General features: G+C 44.8%; 1 protein-coding gene across 1 annotated transcript; it reads left to right on the forward strand.

The window, feature by feature from the left end:
* Nucleotides 1–3,445: 3,445 nt before the first annotated feature.
* Nucleotides 3,446–20,822, forward strand: POGLUT2 (protein O-glucosyltransferase 2). The gene is made up of 10 exons (XM_075740654.1): nt 3,446–3,889; nt 11,862–12,067; nt 12,482–12,687; nt 13,385–13,462; nt 17,276–17,448; nt 18,200–18,437; nt 19,025–19,234; nt 19,611–19,700; nt 20,244–20,348; nt 20,565–20,822. Exons 1-10 carry the CDS (start codon nt 3,711–3,713, stop codon nt 20,580–20,582), a joined length of 1,503 nt encoding a protein of 500 aa, XP_075596769.1. The 5' UTR covers nt 3,446–3,710; the 3' UTR covers nt 20,583–20,822.
* Nucleotides 20,823–22,279: the final 1,457 nt, after the last annotated feature.

Genomic DNA, 22,279 nt, shown 5'->3' on the forward strand with positions numbered 1-22,279 from the left:
GCAGCTGCTCGGGGATGGCGACGCGGGGAGGCGGCCCCCTCTGTGCGGCCTCGGCCGGGCCGGGCGAGCGGCAGTGCGACACCCCGGCTGGCGGCTGCGCTCCTCCCTGGCCTGAGCGGGGCGGGAAAGAGCTCTCAGCAGCCCGCCGAGGTGAGGCCCCGGGATTCGGGAAAGGCAGGACGTCAGCGGGAGAGCGAGTGGGAGAGCTGCCCGGGGAAGGGGGGCGGGAAGACGCGTGGCTTTACCTGCCGGCCCGTGCCCGCCGGGGGCACGCAGCCCCAAGCGCCCTTGAAAAAGTGAAGCTGTGTTGGCTAACGGGTGCGTGGCTGCAGAAAGTCCCGATACACATTACCCACCGCGCTGACGGCCGCCCAAAGCGTTGGAGGTGTTGAGGGAAGCTGCCCAGCTCCGGCACGGCCGACCACCGCAGCTCCTACCTGGGCAGGCTCGGGGTCACCCCCTGCCCTCGCCGCAGCCCCTTCGCAGGCGGGCGCTGCTCCGTACCTGGGCCCTGTGCCCCTGCCTTCCCCGAACAGGCCCGTCCGGCCTCGGCGCCTCTCTGCCCCCGGGCTGCGGGTCGTGGCGCAGGGGAGCGCGGCCGCACGGCCCAGCACAGGTACGGGCTGGTGGCGAGGCCGGGGGCCGCCCTTCTCTGCCCGGTGCTCCGAGGGCAGCAGGGTACCCGGCCGTGCTCCTCTCAGCTGCCCTTAGGCTAAAGTCGGCTAGGCTGGGCTCGGCTCTTGGCGAGGCGAGGCTCAGGTTTGGTGTCGCGCTTCTAACGTGGCTACGTCTTCATGGTAGGGTAGGTGTAGGAGCATAAACGTGAGTGTGGGGTTCCTCTTGGGGAACGAGGGACATCCATACGCACCTTTTGTTTCCCTCTGCCTGCAGTAAGAATGCATGTAACAAAAATGCTTCTGAAAACCTGTATAAAGGAACAAAAGATTATTTCAGGTAGCTGTGTCTGGAACCGCTGACAATATTTCCCATCTCCACTGCAGTCGGCACGTTTTCAACATGAGCAAACACAGTGACACTGAAGATGTCAGTGGAGCACTTCTGGTACTGCCCTAATTATTTAAAATGTATTTATTCATAAATCTGAATATTTAAGATCTTAAATGATTGATTTTATAACAAAGTAGTTAGAAAATTTAAAATAAAAACAAAGATCAAAAAGTTATATGGTGTCCTGCTGACAGAAGATTCAGTGCTCATGCTTACAGCATGGTGCCCTCAGCCCACACAGCCCCTGCTCCCAGCCGTAGTTTCTGTGAGAGGTGCTGCAAACGATGGGAAGAAGAATCAAATCTCTCCTCAAATGTTAGCGTTCTTCAAGTGTTTTCAGTGGTTAGGTAAAGCAAAGTCGAAAAAGCCCTCTAGCAATTGTGGGCACGGCTAAGTTTGCCATCTCCTGGGCATGAGTAAGACCTAGATCAGATTCAGAATTTGATGTGGCTTCATCCTCAGGCAACCTGCCTCTCGTAATGGAGAGCGTCCCTTATGCCTTTGCCAGCTGGAAGCCGGTTGAGCCTTCGTCAGCCAACAGCCTTTGAAATAATTAAACAATTCTCCCTCCAAAGTGTTTTTCTCTGAGCCAGATTATAGGCATTAGGATAGCAGCAGCGTTGGCTTTGCCAGCCAGGACTAAAATTAGGTTGCATGATGTATTTTACAGCTTGTTTGGGTGCTGACAAATAGTGCCAGATCTGTATGCAGATTTGCTAAGCTGTGCTTCGGTGGGGGAAGAAAAGCTGGAGGAGAGAACGGCAGGAGGGTAGAAGTGTGTCACCTTTACTTCATCGCTGCTGTGCTTTTTTTAACATGCCGATGTCACTCTACTAGGAAGGATGTTCTGTGAATTCTATAGCTATGAAATGTGTTTTTAAGTAAAAACATCTTTAAAATTCTCTTCCACTAAAGGAGACTGGCTTGTCTTATACAGCAAAACATAAGCTGAGAAGGAGTGTGATTTCAGCCAGTAAAATACATCAAGAGAGATGGGGAAGTGAGAGGAGCTAAAGGGTCATGGGTATAAAATACGGCCTGCATGAATTTTTAGACTGGAAATTGCGTGTCTTCTAACTGCTGACTGTCCTGAAGAATCATGCCAATGGGAAGAGCCGGAGGTGAAAACTATGTCTTTGAAAGTTGGAGCTCGATGACTTTTTAAGGCATTTTGTGATTAAGTTGCTCGTTGGAAAAGACTCTGTTCATTAATCCAAGTGGTCCTTTCTCAGCTTGCAGTCTTCTCAAGTTTGGGTTTTTTTGTGTGTGTATGTGTTCTTTTTCTATAAATCTATTTGCAATATTTCAAAATGCAATATACAAGATCTCCTCAAAATTCATGACTCCTTGTCGATGAGGTTCAATTTTCCTTATTGTTTGCCTGAACAAGAGAAAAGCAATAAAGAGCAAAATTGAAAGTATCTTTTGGGATTGAAGTTCTCCCATGAAGAAGCCTTAATTTTGGAGAGGTTTCCGAAAAGTATTTGGGTCAGTGTGCGTGCATGTGTACTTAGGAATAGTGTGAGATTTCACGCTTGCTTTCAGTGTTTGCTCTTCTATGCAAAAGAAGTCACACCACTTTTCAGAGTCCGGTGCTATTAACCGTGACCAGTTTCAAGAAACCAGTTTCAAATTTCCAAGATTTTATGTATATATGTAAAATCATTCAGAAAAGCAGAACTTAACAGCCAAACTTACTAGAAAAGCTGTCTTTAGGAAGATGCGTGTCGTAGCCATTTGTCCAGCTTAAACCACCTTTGGCTTGCTTGCTTTTTGATAACCTAGGAATTTTTGAGTTTCAGGAGTGAATACTGAAATATGGGGATGCTGAATATTTATGAGGATTAAAATCAGCATATTTCTGGTTCTCAAGGTTTCAATAAACATTGTGGCTCTTTTTTTTAACGCTTTTTATCTGCCCATTAAACCTGAGGTTGGATCATTTGACGGACAAAGGGCTGTGGAGTGGTGGCAGCAGACTGGTGAGGTGCCCGACAGTGACGTGAGCGTCCGGATGCACCGCACCTGCTTCTGATGCTCTGGGCACAATTTTGAAAACCTATTTTCCCGACTGTAAACTCTTTATTTTTCACCCTAACGTTATGGAAACGGAACAAACCGGGGCAGCACACTTCAGCTCATGACACGGAGAAAACAGCGACACCGAGACATTGCAACACCTAAGTCAGAGACCCGGGCAGAGCCGGCTCTCCTCGGTCCCCTTCCCCTGAGGTAATCCCGGCGGCGGGTCCCAGCAAGCCGGCGGGGCGTGCGGGGGCTGAGGCAGCTCTGGGCTAACCCGGCGTGGGCTGTCAATCGCCGTTTCGGCGAACCGGACTACACCTCCCAGCAGCGCCGGTACGGCATTGCACGGCACGGTACAGGCAGCTCCGGCCCGCGCGGGAAGTGCGGCGCCGCTGCCCCGCCCCCGCGGAAGCAGGTGGGTGTGGCGTACGATCGCCCCGCCCCGCTCCCGTCCCCTCCCCTCCGGCGGCGCGGGGATGGTGCTCTGAGGAGCCGAGCTGGCAGCCGCGCGCAGGGGCACGGCGGTAGCGGCCCCGCGGTCTCCCCTCGCGCCCCCGCCTCATGCAGCCGCGCCGAGGGCAGGACTCCCCGGTGCAGCGGTGAGGGAAGGAGGAAGGTCCCGGCTGTGCTCCTTCCCGCGCCTCGGCGGTGTTTCTCCGTCAGGGGAGGGGGTGTAAATGCGTGGCCTGTGGCCGCTCTGCGTTGCCCTGGGAGCCGTTGCGGCGGGCGCCGCCGCGGGCGAGGGCGGCCGGCTGAGCGCCGAGCGCAGCGCGGTATGGGGGCCCGGGCTGCGGGCGGAGGCAGCACTCCCCGCTCGCTATTTTTACGTGCAGGCCGTGGACGCCGAAGGGCAGAGGTAAGCGCGGCGGCGGTTGCTTTTCAGGGAGACTTCGGTTGTGGGCAGAAAAAAGTCCGAGGGATCGGTTAAAAAGTCACGCTGTCGCCCCGCGGGGGTCGTTCCCAGCCCCCGGTCGGGAGGGTTCAGGCGGGGAGCCGGCAGAGCGGGTGCGGGGGTGTGCGGCTTCACCCACCTTGGGCAGCCGCTGAAGTATTTGCGAGCCCTGGGTCCGAATCGTAATTGCTGGATTTCTTGTGAGGGAGCGAAGCGTCCTGCTGCCCGCCTTGAGCCGCAGCAGTGCCAGCACGGCTAGGTGCCCCATCCTCCGCAGGGCTGACCTTGCCAAGCCCGCGTCCCGACGGAACCGCTTTCACCTTTTAGGCAGAAGTTTACATGGGATTTTCTTGCAAAAGGGGAAACTGCTGGCGCTGAAGGCTCCCTATCTGACTTTTTCTGAATATCACTCAGAAAAAGCCAATTAGTATTTGAAATAACTGCCCCAGGGGATGAAATGAGCAAAGAAAAGACGATGAAAACGTTCAACAGCAAAACATGAGTATTGGTGCACCCAACAATTTATGATTTAGTCTGCTTTGTCAAAACCTTAACAATAAATAATATATTTAATTTATGATGTACCTGCTCAGGTATCCTGCTTGTTTCCACTGTTAGGAACATCAGTGTTTCTCCTAAACACATAGGCACAAGATCAGTAGCATCATTAAGAATGACTCTGTATGCCATTATGTAAACCTCATCGGAATGAAAGAGGTAAACTTAGTTTTTGGAAAACACGTCTTTCCATTTGTACAAGAACGAAACCCTGATCCTACAAGCTAGATAGAAGCTCAGAGTGCTCCATCCAGGCTGTCCAGATTAGATGCACCCTGGGCACATGCGAGTCTGGAAGTTCAGCTTATCTTGGTCAGTAAATATTTCCTGAATTTAGTTGAGCTGGCAGCTCTCTGGTATGTCTGGACAAGTTTCAGGAAAGGTGACCAGGCTTCTGGGCTGTAAGCTGTTAGTCCAGCCACTCCCACCACCTCTCTCTCTACTAGACCAGGTTGCCCAAAGCCCCATCCAACCTGGCCTTAAACACTTCCAAGGAGGGGACATCCCAGCTTCTCTGGGAAACCTGTTCCAGTGCCTCACCACCCTCATACTGAAGAATTTCTTCCTTATGTCCAATCTAAATCTTCCCTCTTTCAGTTTAAAACCGTTGCCCCTTGTCCTGTCCTGTACAGGAAAGGACATGTCCTGGTTCTGGCAAGGATAGAGTTAATTTCACAAGGAGTCAGGACAGGTGAGCCAAGTTGGCCAGGGGCTATTGCTCACCATAAAAGGGGCTAGTTGGCAGGGGCGGGCTCAGCATGGCTCCGGGATGGGCTGAGTGTCTGGTTGGTTGGTCCTCAGATTCGTAAATTGTTCTCTGTTATCACCCATTGTAACTATCTGTTATCAGCACCGTTGTTGATTGTTTCCCTCTCCCTTGCTGTCCCAGTAAACTGCCCTTATCCCAACCCTTGAGGCTTTGCCGGTGTTTTTCTGTTCTCTTCCCCATCCCACCGGGGGAGGGGGGAGGGGGAGGGGGGAGCGAGCAGCGCGTGGTGCTCGGCTGCTGGCTGGGCCTAAACCACGTCAGTCCTTTTGGGCGCCCAACGTGGGGCTCGAGGGGTTGTGATAACAAGTCTGACCCAAGTGTGTTAAAACAAAGTTGTTATAAGCATTTATAATGTTATTGAAACAGTTGCTGGTCATAATGATGTTCTGTTTGGTCACATGGCTCTGGTTTGTAAACCAGTGTTTACTCTATGCAATCCCTGCGGTGCTGTTTATCACCTCTGGGAGAGGGGTTCGTGTTCTCATGTTGTTGTATTGTGTGATAATGACTTATGATAAGATATCATTGACAATCATGAGTCTGAGCTGGTACGTGTATGTAGCATTTCGGTCAGGCCCGTACCTTGGTCAATATCTTTCAGAATTGATTAATAATTGGACCCAATCTATGGGGAAGACGGGGGGGGATACCTTCTCCCACTCTTTCACCTCCCCTTTTCCCTTTTGGTTGGTTACAACAATTTTTGAGACTTTTGAATACCTTTGGAATGTTCAGACCAGTATATTCCTATTGCTAGGTCTCCTGCATGCTTTCCAAGTCCTGTTCAGGGTTAGCAAAAATTTTTTCAAGAATATTACCCAGGGATCTTCCCCAAGGCTGAATGGTCAGGGCTGGCATGGCATGTGGGAGAGTATGGGCGGGTATCTAGAGACCTTTTCACCCCCAATGGTTTGAAGCTTCACTCCTGAACAACTGCAAGACCCTGATAAAATGGTAGAATATTTGAAAGAAAAATGCTGTGGGTATTCTGAGGAGACACAACTTACTGCTCTGTGCTGGGCCCTGGCCACAATCTATCAAACACTGCTGGATAGTAGACAGCACCATCCAGAGGGAGAGAGCGGACCCACTGGCACTGCAGCTGCCCAGGCCCCCGCAACAGGCGCTGCAGCCGAGCCAAAAGATCAACTCATACCAGTATCAGTCGCCCCTATACACAAAAAGAAATACACAAAGAAATCAGTTTGCTTAGTGAGAGATGATGATGAACCGGGGCCATCACGAGAAGAAGAAGAGCCAGAACCAGAAGTGATCACTCGATCCCTGTCCCTGAGTGAGCTGCGAGATATGCGGAAAGATTTCAGCCGCCTTCCAGGGGAGCACATTATTACCTGGCTGCTCCGCTGCTGGGATAACGGGGCCAGTAGCCTGGAACTGGAGGGCAGGGAGGCCAAGCAGCTGGGATCCTTGTCTAGGGAAGGGGCATTGACAAGGCAATTGGGAAGAAGGCGCAGGCCCTCAGTCTCCTGTCAAGTGTGAGGGAAAGGTATCCTTTCAGCGAAGATGTTGTATGTCGGCCAGGCAAGTGGACCACTATGGAGAGAGGTATTCAATATCTGAGGGAATTAGCTGTGCAGGAGATGGTTTATTATGATCCAGACAACGCACAGTTGCCCACAGACCCCGATGAAGTCCAATGTACCCGACCCATGTGGCGAAAATTTGTGCGAAGTGCACCATCATTGTACGCCAACTCACTGGCAGTAATTGACTGGAAGAGTGAAGAGGCACCCACAGTGGATGAATTGGCTGGCCGACTCTGGCAATATGAAGAGAGCCTTTCTTCCTCCCTCGTCTCGGCTGTGGAGAAACTGTCCCAGGACGTCCGGCAACTCAAAGAGGATATATCATACTCCCCACCTGCACAGACCCGTATTTCAGCCGTTAGGAGTAAGCGCTTTTCTGCTCCAGAGAGGGGATATGGAGCATACACACCATGAGGTATCCTGTGGTTTTACCTGCGTGACCACGGAGAAGACATGAGGAAATGGGATGGGAAGCCCACCTCAACCCTGCGAGCACGCGTACATGAGCTACAAGGTGAGACAGCTGTAAAAAGGGACTCTTCCGGAAAGAATGCTCCTCCAGTTTCCACCGGGCAGCCCCCCAGACCAAGTGAAAGGCCAGATCGCACTTCTGACCCTCTTGAAGGGACTTCTAAGTCCTTTCTGCAAGAGATAAGTAGTGAATATGATGAGCAGGATTAGAGGGGCCCTGCCTCCAGCCAGGTGGAGGAAAGGGACAACAGAGTGTATTGGACTAGGAGTACAAAGCCCTAGTGGACACTGGTGCACAGTGTACCCTAATGCCATCAAACTATGAAGGGGTGGAACCAATATCTATTTCTGGTGTAACAGGGGGATCCCAACAGTTGACTCTGTTGGAGGCTGAAGTAAGTCTAACTGGGAATGAGTGGCAAAAGCACCCCATTGTGACTGGGCCAGAGGCTCCATGCATCCTGGGCATAGACTGCCTCCGGAAAGGGTATTTCAAAGACCCAAAAGGTTACCAGTGGGCTTTTGGAATAGCTGCCTTGGAAGCGGAGGAAATTGAACCATTGTCTAGTTTGCCTGGTCTCTCGGAGGACCCTTCTGTTGTAGGGTTGCTGATGGTTGAAGAGCAACAGGTGCCAATTGCTTCTACAACTGTGCACCGGCGGCAATGCCGCACCAACCGAGACTCCCTGGTTCCCACCCACAAGCTAATTCATCAACTGGAGGGTCAGGGAGTGATCAGCAGAACCCACTCACCCTTTAACAGCCTCATATGGCCAGTGCGGAAGTCCAATGGAGAGTGGAGGCTGACGGTAGACTATCGTGGCCTGAATGAAGTCACACCGCCGATGAGTGCTGCCCCCCCAGACATGCTGGAACTTCAATATGAACTGGAGTCAAAGGCAGCCAAATGGTATGCCACCATTGATATCGCTAATGCATTTTTCTCGATCCCTTTGGCAGCAGAGTGCAGGCCACAGTTTGCCTTCACTTGGAGGGGCGTCCAGTACACCTGGAATCGACTGCCCCAGGGGTGAAAACGCAGCCCCACCATCTGCCATGGACTGATCCAGACTGCACTGGAAAAGGGTGAAGCCCCAGAGCACCTGCAACACATTGATGACATCATTGTATGGGGCAACTCAGCAGAGGAAGTCTCTGAGAAAGGGAAGAAAATAATCCAAATCCTGCTGCAGGCTGGCTTTGCCATAAAACGAAGTAAGGTGAAGGGGCCTGCGCAGGAAATCCAATTTTTAGGAATAAGGTGGCATGATGGGCGGCGTCAGGTCCCTATGGATATTATCAACAAAATAGCAGCCATGTCCCCACCAACCAACAAAAAGGAGACACAGGCCTTCTTAGGTGTTGTGGGTTTCTGGTGAATGCATATTCCAAATTACAGTTTGATAGTAAGCCCTCTCTACCATGTAACCTGGAAGAAGAATGATTTCAAATGGGGCCCTGAGCAACGACAAGCTTTTGAACAAATTAAACAAGAAATAGTTCGTGCCGTAGCTCTTGGGCCAGTCCGGGCAGGACCAGATGTAAAAAATGCGCTGTACACCGCAGCCGGGGAGAATGGCCCTACCTGGAGTCTCTGGCAGAAAGCACCAGGGGAGACTCGAGGTCGACCCCTGGGGTTTTGGAGCTGGGGATATAGAGGATCCGAGGCCCGCTACACTCCAACGGAAAAGGAGATGTTGGCAGCCTAAGAAGGAGTTCGAGCTGCTTCAGAGGTGATTGGCACTGAAGCACAGCTCCTCTTGGCACCCCGACTGCCAGTGCTGGGCTGGATGTTCAAAGAGAGGGTTCCTTCTACACATCATGCAACCAATGCTACATGGAGTAAGTGGGTTGCACTGATCACACAACAGGCTAGAACAGGAAGCCCCAGTCGTCCAGGGATTCTGGAAGTGATCACAGACTGGCCAGAAGGGAAAGGTTTTGGAATGTCGCCAGAGGAGGAGGTGACACGTGCTGAAGAAGCCCCACCGTATAATAAACTAACAGAAGATGAGAGACCATATGCCCTGTTCACTGATGGGTCCTGTCGCATCGTGGGAAAGCATCGAAGGTGGAAGGCCGCTGTATGGAGTCCTACACGGTGAGTTGCAGAAGCTGCTGAAGGAGAAGGTGAATTGAGCCAGTTTGCAGAGGTGAAAGCCATCCAGCTGGCTTTAGATACTGCTGAAAGAGAAAAGTGGCCAACGCTGTACCTCTATACCGACTCATGGATGGTGGCCAATGCCCTGTGGGGGTGGTTACAGCAGTGGAAGCGGAGCAACTGGCAACACAGAGGCAAACCCATCTGGGCTGCCCCACTGTGGCAAGATATTGCTGCCCGGCTAGAGAAGCTGGTTGTAAAGGTACGTCATGTAGATGCCCACGTACACAAGAGTCGAGCTACTGAGGAACATCAGAACAACCAGCAGGTGGATCAGGCTGCCAAGATTGAAGTGGCTCAGGTGGATTTGGACTGGCAGCGTAAGGGTGAATTATTTGTAGCTCAGTGGGCCCATGACACCTCAGGTCATCAAGGAAGAGATGCGACATATAGATGGGCCCGTGATCGAGGGGTGGACTAGAGCATGGACGCCATCTCACAGGTCATCCATCAATGTGAAACATGCACTGCAATCAAGCAAGCCAAGTGAGTAAAGCCTCTGTGGTATGGAGGACGGTGGTTGAAATATAAATATGGGGAAGCATGGCAAATCGACTACATCACGCTCCCACAAACCCGCCAAGGCAAGCGTTATGTCCTCACAATGGTGGAAGCAACCACTGGGTGGCTGGAAACATATCCTGTGCCCCATGCCACTGCCCGGAACACTATTCTGGGTCTTGAAAAGCAAGTCCTGTGGCGACATGGCACCCCAGAGAGAATTGAGTCAGACAACAGGACTCATTTTCGGAACAACCTCATAGACACCTGGGCCAAAGAGCATGGTATTGATTGGGTGTATCACATCCCCTATCATGCACCAGCCTCTAGGAAAATTGAAAGGTGCAATGGACTGCTAAAAACTACCCTGAGAGCAATGGGTGGTGGGACCCTCAAACACTGGGACACACATTTAGCAAAGGCCACCTGGTTAGTTAACACTCGGGGATCTGCCAATCGAGCTGGCCCTGCCCAATCAAAATTTCCACGCCCAGTAGAAGGGGATAAAGTTCCTGTAGTGCACATGAAAAATATGTTGGGTAAAACAGTTTGGGTTATCCCTGCTTCAGGCAAAGGCAAGCCCATCTGTGGGATTGCTTTTGCTCAGGGACCAGGGTGCACTTGGTGGGTGATGAGAAAAGATGGGGAAGTCCGGTGTGTACCCCAAGGGGATCTGATTTTGGGTGAAAATAGCCAATAAATTAAATTATATAATGTTAATAGCGATATACTGTATCAATGGTATGACCATAAGAATCACCCAAAACTAATGAAGGATGGACTTTGAAACTGAACAAAGTGCCACGATGATGGAACTAGAACTGACTTCAACTGGTGCCCAGAAACTTTATCGAAAATCACATCTTTGACATCCAGACTGTAAGCATGGACCATACCAGATACACCGGCTGTGAAAACTCCAGATGCAGCGTGCAACAATCCAGCAGCACGCACCATTGCTCCTGCTCTGAGAGACTGTAATGGCAGATGGAACCCAAAGCCATGGACTAAATGAACTCGACAGACATTTTAGAGTGATGGCCCATAGAGTAAGGCAATGAGATCTGTAAAATAATCTGGGCATGACGTAGATGGTATGGAATAAGGGGTGGATAATGTCCTGGTTCTGGCAAGGATAGAGTTAATTTCCCAAGGAGCCAGGACAGGTGAGCCAAGCTGGCCGGGGGCTATTCCATACCATGTGACATCATGCTCACCATAAAAGGGGGCTAGTCGGGCAGGGGTGGGCAGCCCCACTGAGGGTCAGGTCATCAGATCAGTAAATTGTTCTCTGTTATCACCCATTGTTACTATCTGTTATCAGCACTGTTGTTGATTGTTTCCCTCTCCCTTGCTGTCCCAGTAAACTGCCCTTATCCCAACCCTCAAGGCTTTGCCATTGTTTTTCCGTTCTCCTCCCCATCCCGCCAGGGGAGGGGTGAGCGAGCGGCGTGTGGCACTCAGCTGCAGGCTGGGGCTAAACCATGTCAGAACATCAAGATAACATCCACCAAGATTCATTTATCTTCATGCTCTCTACCTTCCCATCATTTTACACTTCAACTACTACTAACCAAGAGCTATGCTGGATTTTTAAACCTGCTCTGTTCCCATATAATCAAAGGCTGTATTTCCAACACTGTTCAACACGTAGGGCACAAAGTAATTTTGTAGGTCTGTTCATGAGTATCTGAGTGGAACTTCTTGATACCTAGTGCTTCTAACAGCATGAGATGTTTTAGGTAGCCTAACAAAATTCTCTTTGGAAAAATCATGCCTTGCTTCCGAACATTAGGATGTGATCATAAAGACCTAGCACAGCCCAGTGAAGTCACTGGAAATCTGTCAGCTTGAAAAGGAATGGATCAGACTAAGAAAGCTGTTGTGTGTTTCCTTTTTTTATTAAGCTCCCACTTATTCTCTGGGTAGGTTCACTTCATCACCGGGTGAAAATGCGTTCCAGGTGAAGATCACTGCTCCTGATGAACAGTTCACTCGGGTTGGTGTGCAAGTATTAGACAGGAAAGATGGTTCCTTCCTTGTGAGATACAGGATGTACGCAAGCTACAAAAACCTGAAGATAGAAGTCAAAACTGGAGATAAACACATTGCTAAGTCTCCATATATTTTAAAAGGTAAGAAGCAGAACTACACACAGTTTTCCTATTGTGGCTTTTTCTCACAAACTCTGTCCCAGACTGTCTTCTAGGATTACCATAAGATTCTGCAGGACCTCAGTCCTCTGGACTGTGAAAGCCCATTCGAATTATGGATTCATTATAGCTGTCCTGCATGTACTATCTGAAATAGTGAAAAGAATCAAATGCTGTGAAGCCGTTGCTTAGCAAATACCTGTAGGGGTTCACACAGAAGTTGATGTAGCGAGGCAGGACTCCATTGGAGTCAAAAAAAGTTCAAGCGTGTCCATTTAGAGTTGCTGAAGGTTTGGCCCTAAGGAATAAATGCTCAGTACCTGACCATCTTTTCTGATCTCAACAGCTCAATAGTATGACTTACTGAAAATAAAATAATAATTGTGTTCCTAATAGGTCCTGTTTACCATGAAAACTGTGACTGCCCTCAGGAGGACAGCAGTGCATGGCTGGAAGAGATGAACTGCCCTCAAATCATTCCACAGATTCAAAGAGACCTAGCAAATTTTCCCATTGTCGATCCAGATAAGATTGCAAAAGAAATTCCACAGAGGTTTGGACAAAGACAGAGTTTGTGTCATTATACCATCAAAGATAACGAGGTATGGAATGAGTTTATGCGAAGTCCATATGGGGACTTGGTGGCAGCTCATACAACTAGGCTGCTTGGCTGTTCCCAGCTGAAAGGCTTCTTCTTGTCTGTTCTTTAAGAAACTTCCTTTGCTTTCTTCTCTGTCCTTGAATACTTTGCAGTTTGTGTATGAGCTCAATAATACCTGTCCTACATTGTAAAGCATATTTTGTCCATGTTACAGCTGAAGCACAATGAAGGCAAATTACTTCCCAAGCAATCGATACGAGTACTGGGCACAGACCCAAGTCTCCTAAATGCTAATTCAGTTTCCTGTTCTCGGAGTAATACTGCTGTGGAGTGTCACAATCATCTAATTAAATGTGCATCAATAAATTGCATTGTGCAGAATTCCAAGGTAAAGAAATGCCACTTTTAGGTCCACTGAGGATCAGAGCTACAGTTCTTTTTAACAAAACTGTACTGACTTCAGTAGAGTTTCATATGGAAATGAGAACATGGAACACAACAGAAACAAGTAACCAGTTTGTTTCTGTGATGAGTTAGATGAGATTTCTAAAACTTCCCAGCTGATTCATAAATCTATACAGCCAAACAAGCTGTCTGACTAGTTACTTACTAAGTGATTAAAAGAGCTCTAAATTGTGCCAGCCGTTCTCTGAAATGAAGAAAAAAACCCAACCAATAAAACCTTTGTTTATTTTCAGGTTTATATAAAGACATATGGGGAACATGTTGGCTTCAGAATTTTCATGGATGCCATACTGCTTTCTTTGACAAGAAAAGTGAGTACATCTGTACCGTCATTTTATTCTATATGTTGTAATTTATAGAAGCTTGGGCTTAACAAATGTACTTAGCATATTTGTTGCTATTTCTGTTAAAAAGCTCTTCCTGTTCTTCGATTAATAATAGAAAGGTTAGATGGATTTTCCTTGTTTGAAGTTGGCATGTTCTAGAATGCTGTCTGATCAGTGTATGGAGTATCACAAATGTTAATTGAATAGCAGGCTTTTGTAGGAGAGTGATAGATTTGGACAGAGCGTGGGGTTGTTTTTTTGTGTTTTGGGTTTTTTTTTCTATAGAGTAAATAAATCATCCTGTAGCATCTAATAGAAAATTCTGTCTCTGCTAGTACATTATACAGGATGACTGAAAAAAAACCAACATAGGCAATGTAAATAATTCTCTATTAAATTCCATATGTTGAAAACAGGACCGAAGAGTTGAGAAAGAGAACCAAAAGCCCAACAGGTGGCATGTGGGGAAACTCCCTTGCTGAACAAGCGAAAAGCACCATGCAGACTCTTTCCTAGGGAAACTTTGGGAAAAAACTGACATTATGTACATAGTGACAGAATAGACAGGGCTGCAGTTTCAGCACACACAAGTATGTGACTATTATGTAAGGATAGTAGTAAGAGAAATACAAAGATATCCAGGTTAATATCTATTTTTGACTGTAAAAAGACAAAGCGCTTTGTCTCTTACAAAAGAGAGAAAGAAGAGAGAGGAGCTACTGAAGTTTGGAGTTGTTCCCCTAAAAAAAAAAATCCTTAAAAACCTAATAAGAAATAAACACATTCTTTATAAGCAGCTGAAACATAAGGTAATTGGTATGAAACAACATGGGTTTATCATCAAAAAATCAAGTCATACCTATATAATTTCTTTCTGTAACAAGGTAATAGGCTTCCTATATGGATGCCAAGTATCTTAATTTTAGTTAGGCTTTTGATGGTAAGGCTTACAAGTTTCTCATAAACAAGATAGGAAAACTTTGCCTAGAAGAAATGACTGTAACCTGCTTGGAAAGCCTTACTTAACTAATAGTTGCCAATGTTTCCAGAGAGGTGAAAGGTGTCACAAATGTGTTCTTCAGAGATTTGTCCTAGGTTCAGTCCCCATTTAATAACTTAGTTATATTTTGACTTAATGATGGACTAGAGAATATGCTTATTCAATTTTGAGATAACAAAAATGAAAAAACCTGCAAGCACCTCACGGTACAGCATCATAATTAAAAATAGTCTTAACAAGTAAGAGAAATTGTATGGAAAAATGGATAAAATAAAGTGACAAGGGCAGGATACTGGACAAAGGGCTGGATAAGTCATAAAGTTGTGGCACCAATTTAAAATAGGGAGTGAGTGGTTATTTTCTGCAGAAAAGTGTGAAGGTTACAGCATCACAAATTTAACATGAGTCAATAGTGGCATGCTGTTGCAAAAAGCTAAACACACACATTAACAGAATAAACACATTGAAGAAATGTAAAGTAACCTTTCCACTACACTCAGGATTAGTAATGGACCAGTTATGCTACTGCATCTGCCTTTGGGTATCATGCTTCAAGAAAGGTTGAATTACTGACATTGCACAGGAAAGTGGAAAGAATGACTAGACATACAAATGAAGATTCATTTGAGTGGGAATTGTTTTATTTAACAGTGTCTAAGGGAAGACGTGGATGTAGCTTTTCCTCTAATTATCTAAAAGGTTGCTCTGTGGAAGATGGAAGTAAGCTGTTCTTGGTGTGAGTAGTGTTGGACAAGAAATAATAGAATTAAATAGCATCACAGGTATTTAGGCTAAATGTTGAAAAAGATTTGCTAACTCCAAAACCAGAAACTGTTTACAGATCCACAAAACACGAATTGTCTCATCCCCATTAAATACTGTAGGAATTTCTATTAAGACAATGGCATCGAAAGACAACAGATCTGGTGGGTTGGAGAAGAAGATTCAACCTGTTGAATGATTCTGTCATTAAGGATGTAGATAAAATATAATTTGTAACTTTTCTATGTCTATCATAACCATTAGATGGCACTGTGTTAATAAAGTTTAGTGCTCAAGATTAGTACGTGTAGCCTTCGTAATGAAGGTACGCAAGAAAACCTTTTCTGTCAGTCTGTATACTGAAGGCAAAAAAATACTGCTTTGAGTCTCCGTCTTTAGAATTTCTGGATGTCTCTGCCAAAGGTTTTCCTGTGTCATCAAGTTAGAGAAAAACATCTTCAACCACTTAGGGGGTTGTTTGATGTTTGACAAATTATTAATTTCTATCTCTGTCTATAAAGATACATTAAATTAGAAACTTCCAAATAGGTTTCAGTACCACAGAAAAATCCTGAAATGCTAAGTGTGTGACCAGCCATTCTGATCTGAAGAGTAAAGGGATTTGAGCAATGTTTCAGTGCATATATACAATGAGGAGTCAGCAAAATATTTCAACTTTATTTTTACATGTATGTGTATATTTTGAGAATTATTAATGTTCAGAATTGTTCTTTCTTCAGAGAAGGTATTTTCTCATATAGATATTAAGATAGTTGATGATAACACTTGAACAAAATGTTCCTAATCACACATAATCATACATTCAAAAAATGCTGGTATAATAATCAGATGTTTGTAATAGTCAAATACCCAGTTAAGACTTAAGGAGGGAGGCAAAAACAAAAGAAAAAAAAGATTATGTCACAGTATAAAACCTGTGACATGCCTCTCTTGTGAAAACTGTGCAGTTCTCATTTCACATTCTCAAAAAGAACGACATAGCAATAATAGTAAGATAATTTGACTAGGAGTCTTTTGCTTTGAAAGAGGCAACTGAGGATGTAGCAGAGATTAACATCATGAAGGGGGTGAACTAAGAACAGATACAGCATCAGTTCTGCACTGACATTATCCATGCCTTCAGGGTTCTGTAAAATTCAACCATGTGTTGCCCTCAGCCTTCTGCTATCCCATTTGAAGTGTCCCACCACTTTCAGTTTCTCCTCACAAGGCAGCCGGTCCATCCCTATCATAGTAGCTGCCTTTTGTTGCACCTTCTCTTGCTTCGCTTGCAAATGCCAGAACCACGCATAGCGCTCAAGATGGGGGTCCATCAAAGTTTCATATAGCAGCAAAATTATGCCCCTGTCCTGTTGTTATAATGTTTCTTGGCCACCAGCAGTATTTTGCTTGCTCTTTGGCTGCGACATTGATTTCAGATATGGTTCCATACTACCAACAATAATTGAAGATATTATCCTTAATAATTAACCCCGGTGCTGACTAAACGTGGTCTTTCCATCATGGCTGTTCATTTCTGTTACTTCTCTTCTGTTGGATTGAGCCGTCGTGCAGACACAGGGCAAACCAGTTCACTCATGAGACAGAACACTAATGTACCACCCAACAGCGATTTTCCATACAATCAACAAGGTGGTTCAACTTCCCTTGGAACTACACAATCGCTTACTGGATTCCAGTGTTAGCTTGGTACAAAGATTGTGCTGCCAGTCATGTAAAGTATAACAAGAAACCATCCTCTGAACTGGGATGTTCCTATCCCTTAAAAAAAAGAGAGAGAATTTATGTGACTTTCTACAAATCTTAAAAAAAATTTTAAAAATTATCTTGTAGGCTTTACTCTGTGGTCTGAGTACTTCTAACATGTTTCTAAACTATTTATTACGGGTATACTGAGTATATTAGAGACCCGGCTATTTTCTGCCTTAGTGAGGTTGTTCTCAAAATGCAAGATGCCAGCAGAAGAATATTGCTTTGTATTAAAATGTATTTGCACCTACTTTGCTTCTCTTTAGGTGAAAATGCCAGATGTAGAATTTTTTGTTAATTTGGGGGACTGGCCTCTGGAGAAAAAGAAATCCCCACAGAACCTGCACCCCATCTTCTCATGGTGTGGGTCCAGTGAGTCAAAAGACATTGTCATGCCAACATATGACTTAACAGACTCAGTTTTGGAGACTATGGGACGGTAAGAAATTGCTTAAAATTTTCACAAAATTCACAGTGAATGATCTTCCAAAAAGATACTTGTATTACCAGTGTATTAACTGGTATATTCTTTGTTTATTCATGAGATATTGGCACCCTATAGGTAGGCACTAACTGTGTGATCAATAACTTAGCATTAACCAAGTTATGTATTATATAACATGAATGACATTTATTAAAATACTTAACTCTTTTATTTAAAAAAATCAGAAGTAATCTAAACATGGTCAAGTCACTGAAAACAGCACTTAGAGGGAATGTTTCAAGAGTAGGTATTTTGTTTGTTTTGTTTCACACACACACATACCCATTTTATGTGTTTTAATTTAGCAAAAGAAGTGAAATATGTTGACTTAACTAGTTACATAAAAACCTTGCTTTAGACTATCACGACTGCCTCATCACTATTATCTGCTATTGCATTAGCCCGTATCGCCTTCATCTGTCTGGCAACTATATCCACTTTTAGCCACTTTTTTCCACGACAACTGACAGGTACTCCTTCCACACGCCATGTTGAACTGATGCCGTCTTGCCACAGGCCTGGGAATTTGACATTCCTTATCTATTGTTATCGCTGCAAAAATACTGATACAATACATATACGGGTGTGCTCATGGCTTACCTTCATCCTTGTGATTTGCTTACTGGTACTGTAAACTCTTTTAAGTAATTGCATTTAAAAAAATTTCCAGTAGGCTTCGCTACTAAATCACTCCTTTCTCCTCCAGAGTCAGTCTGGATATGATGTCAGTTCAAGCAAATACTGGCCCATCATGGGAAGACAAGAATACCACAGCATTCTGGAGAGGACGTGACAGCCGCAAAGAGAGGCTTGAACTTGTAAAACTGAGCAGAAAATACCCAGAGATCATAGATGCTGCTTTCACAAACTTTTTTTTTTTTAAACATGATGAAAGCCTCTATGGCCCCATTGTTAAGCATATTTCGTTTTTTGATTTTTTTAAGGTAAGCCACTAACCATTTTTCACAGAACTAGGTTCTTGGTGTTTCAAATTATCAAATAACTTCATACATATTATCGGTAATAAAGTGATTCTTAGTTTTTCAGCGCAAGACCAGTAACAAGCGTGAATAGGCATCCCTCCAGTGGGATGAACTGCTATGTAGCTCTTAACGCTAAGGATGATAATGTTTTATTTACATCTAAAGGTTCTGTAGAACCTCATGTAATCTATATAACTCCAAGTTACTTTTTATTTCTTTTTCCTGATTCAGTGATCAGGACTACTAACATAACTAACATAGTGGGAATATCAGTGGATGAAGTGGCACGTCTACCCTCACATCTGAGGATGAGCGTCTAAGAATTTCCGGAGAACTTAATTGATGAAGAGGGCATCTCTGTGTACCCTGCACTGTGATGAATTCCAAACTAAATACTAAAAGCTATTTAAACACTGACGCTTGCCTAGCCAGTCCTACGTTTCTCAATATCGGCAAGTCAGTCACACTGGTGCCCTCAGGATAGTACAACCTAACAAAGCTACTTGGATCTCCTGTTTGTTAATAACTTACGGTCATTTTCTTTCCAGTATAAATATCAAATTAATATTGATGGCACAGTGGCAGCATACAGATTGCCTTATCTACTAGCAGGAAACAGTGTGGTGCTAAAGCAAGACTCCATCTACTATGAGCATTTTTATAACGAGCTGCAGCCATGGAAACATTATATTCCGTTTAAAAGCGACCTGAGTGATCTACTAGAAAAACTCCAGTGGGCAAAAGAGCATGATGAAGAGGTAAATACACATTTAGAAGGACTCGGCAATGGTTCTAGACGAAGTAGAGAGAGCAAAAAGTGCATTTCTTTAAAACAAAAAAATCTATTAGAAGGACTTAAAAAATATTGTCATCGACTCTACAAATAAGAAAAACACTTTTTAAAAAATACCTAATATTGCCCTTAATTTGACATTAAATTGAACTTTGGAAAAAATGAAGAGTATTTTCATAAGAATGCTGTACTTTTAAAATTAAGAAAGCTTAAATAACAATAAAGAAGTTTTCCTAAACTGTCAACACTATACTTAACTCCAGAATCAATACTGAAATAACTACCTTTTTTTTTTTTTTTTAGAATTAAAAAAACCCACAGCTTTTTATTTTCTTTGACAGGCAAAAAATATTGCAAAATCTGGACAAGAATTTGCAAGAAACAATCTCATGGGAGATCACATTTTTTGTTACTATTTCAAACTTTTCCAGGTTAGTATATTTTTAACACCTAGTACCACAAAAAGTAGAAATCTCACAGAAAGAATTCAGGGCAACAGAGTTGCTGGAAATTGGCCGGTCCAGTACTTGAAGCCACAAAGCCAGCAGCAGCAGCAATTAAGAACTTCAGTTGGTTTACAAACTCTGCATGCAGTTACTTCCTACGAAACCCCTTAAGACTACGCTGGCAGTTTGAGAGGAGCCATGGGATGCCATAAATCTTGGTCTAATCTGCAAGAATACGTTGCCCACAATGATCAAAGAATTCCACATCAGACGCACACCCTGTGAACCACAGCTGAAAATATCTGTGCATTAGCACCGAGGTATCGAAACTCCAGTGAGGCACCCGATGGGGCTCCTGTCTGCGGTCATGTATCTGCTTACCCTGTCTGTGACACTGTATGGAGTAACAGATTCTGCAGCTCCAGAGTTTTTACAGAATTACTCCGCTGAGTTGGTGTAGTATTTACAACCAGATGTACAATCTAACAAGTTTATGAATTAACAAAACTTTCCTTTTTCTAAAACTAGGAATATGCCAGTTTGCAAGTGAGCGAGCCAAAAATCAGAGAGGGGATGGAGAAAGTGCAGCAGCCTGATGATGACCTTTTTCCATGTACTTGCCACAGAAAAAAGGTACGGTACACGCAGCCTTAAACGTAAAGTGCTGGATGTCTCCAGTTCTTATTTGACCAAATTGGATCAGCCACTGCTGAGCAGCCTGTAGTATCAGTTACCAGACCATTAATCCCTGTCAAACTCAGAAACATTTCTTAATGTATTTGCAGGACTAGGCAGTTAAAAACTGAGTTTCCAATTAACTGAAAAATGTTTCTTCTTTCTTGACTACAGGCCAAAGATGAACTCTGACAGAAAGGAAGAAAGAAAATAATTTTTTTAATATTTACCTACATTCAGATTGTCTTCTTAAGAAGAAAAATTTGCATTAAAATGCCAATGGATAATGTCAATGGATATTATGAAGTTTACTGTATCATGCTCTACATATGGGAGACAACCAAGCAACCCGTTTTTATCATGCAGTGGTTGCAGAACTTTGTTCAAATACATTTTTATAATTTTTTTTAAATAAAAACCATGTTTGTATCAGTCATGTGTTACTGTCCTGAGATACCTTGGAAATGCAAGTACTTTTTATTCATTCTGCTGAGTCAACTCACACGTGTGTTATGCAAAAAAGGGCAGATAGATAAGAATCATAAATCAACCCCTCCCATCCCATGCAGCTATACAAAGTCATCTTTTTCAGACCATAACTTTATTCCTTCTGGGAGAATCAGTATTCTCAAAGACAATGGCACGGGATTTATAATGTATCTTTTTAACCTGAAGGAAAAGCACAGTGCTATTGGACACTATAGTAATGTTAGATTAAAGTTCCATACGATTTTTCAGATGTTTTGTCTGTGAAACTCAGTCTCTTTGGCAATAAGAAAAGAATTCAGTAGCACTGAGCAGTGACTACAGCGACTATTTCAAGTCTAGTCTATTTTTAAAGTATCTCCCTTATGCTGATACTAAGTAATTCAACTGTTACTTTTGAGCATATCAACATCATCTTAAAGTCAAGTCTAAATTCATCAAATTCCAAAGTTAGCACATATGTTTCCAGTCCTAAGTGAGGATTTCTCTCTGTAACACAGCCAATTTGAAATCCGTATAGTTATTTTCTTCACAAACATTTAGGTGTGTGCTATGCTTATTAAACATTACTGCTGGGAAATCAGCAGTCTTACAGCATCTTGTGAGAAACAACAGAAGATTATTATATCCCATTAACATTTTTTTACTTTCACCTGCCTATTATTTTTACTACAGCCAAAGGAATGGTCTGTTTGATCATGTGGTAAGCAGTATTTTGCACTTTACTAACCTACAGTCTTGAATCGATTTTTTTTTTTTTAATATATACACAGTACAGCACCAAAACAAAGGCACCTGGCCAAAACATCACAGAAATCCTCTCAGCTCACCAGGGCTGGCCAGGTGCACGTTTAAGCAGCTCTGCAGCGTCACGCACAACAGCTACTCCCAAAAACAACCTCCAGCTGAAGCTGCCTGTTCACGTTCAACAGGACACACTGCAGCAGCCTGAAGATGCTGAATAACTGGAGCAGGTTTTGCGGAACTCTTGGCTGTGGAGTTGAGGCCGCCATCGCAGGAGACAATGCCAAAATGCTTTTCTCAGGACAGATGGCCATTTCATCCTGGGGTCATCATTCAGCTGGTACTTGCTGATGACTTGGCTGAAAGCAATTAACACATCACTATGACCTGTGGTTATACCGACAGGTTGCTCACAGCCCACAACGGGAGAGGCTGCAGCCACAAGCACACAGAGTTTTTCATCCAACGTCAGAGCTCAGCTGAAGACCGGAGAGACCGGAGTTCCTTCTGCTAATGGGTAAGGAGGTGCAGACCCCCACTGCCTCTTCAGAGCCCTCCTGTCTGATAGCAGCCTTGTGCAACAGTGTAACTGCTACCTCCTCCAGGAGCTCCTCCACCTATACAAACATGATTTGTCTTGTGTCTGTTTTTATTTAATA

The sequence above is a fragment of the Balearica regulorum genome, chromosome 1, assembly GCF_011004875.1.
Source record: "Balearica regulorum gibbericeps isolate bBalReg1 chromosome 1, bBalReg1.pri, whole genome shotgun sequence".
Taxonomy (NCBI): Eukaryota; Metazoa; Chordata; class Aves; order Gruiformes; family Gruidae; genus Balearica; species Balearica regulorum.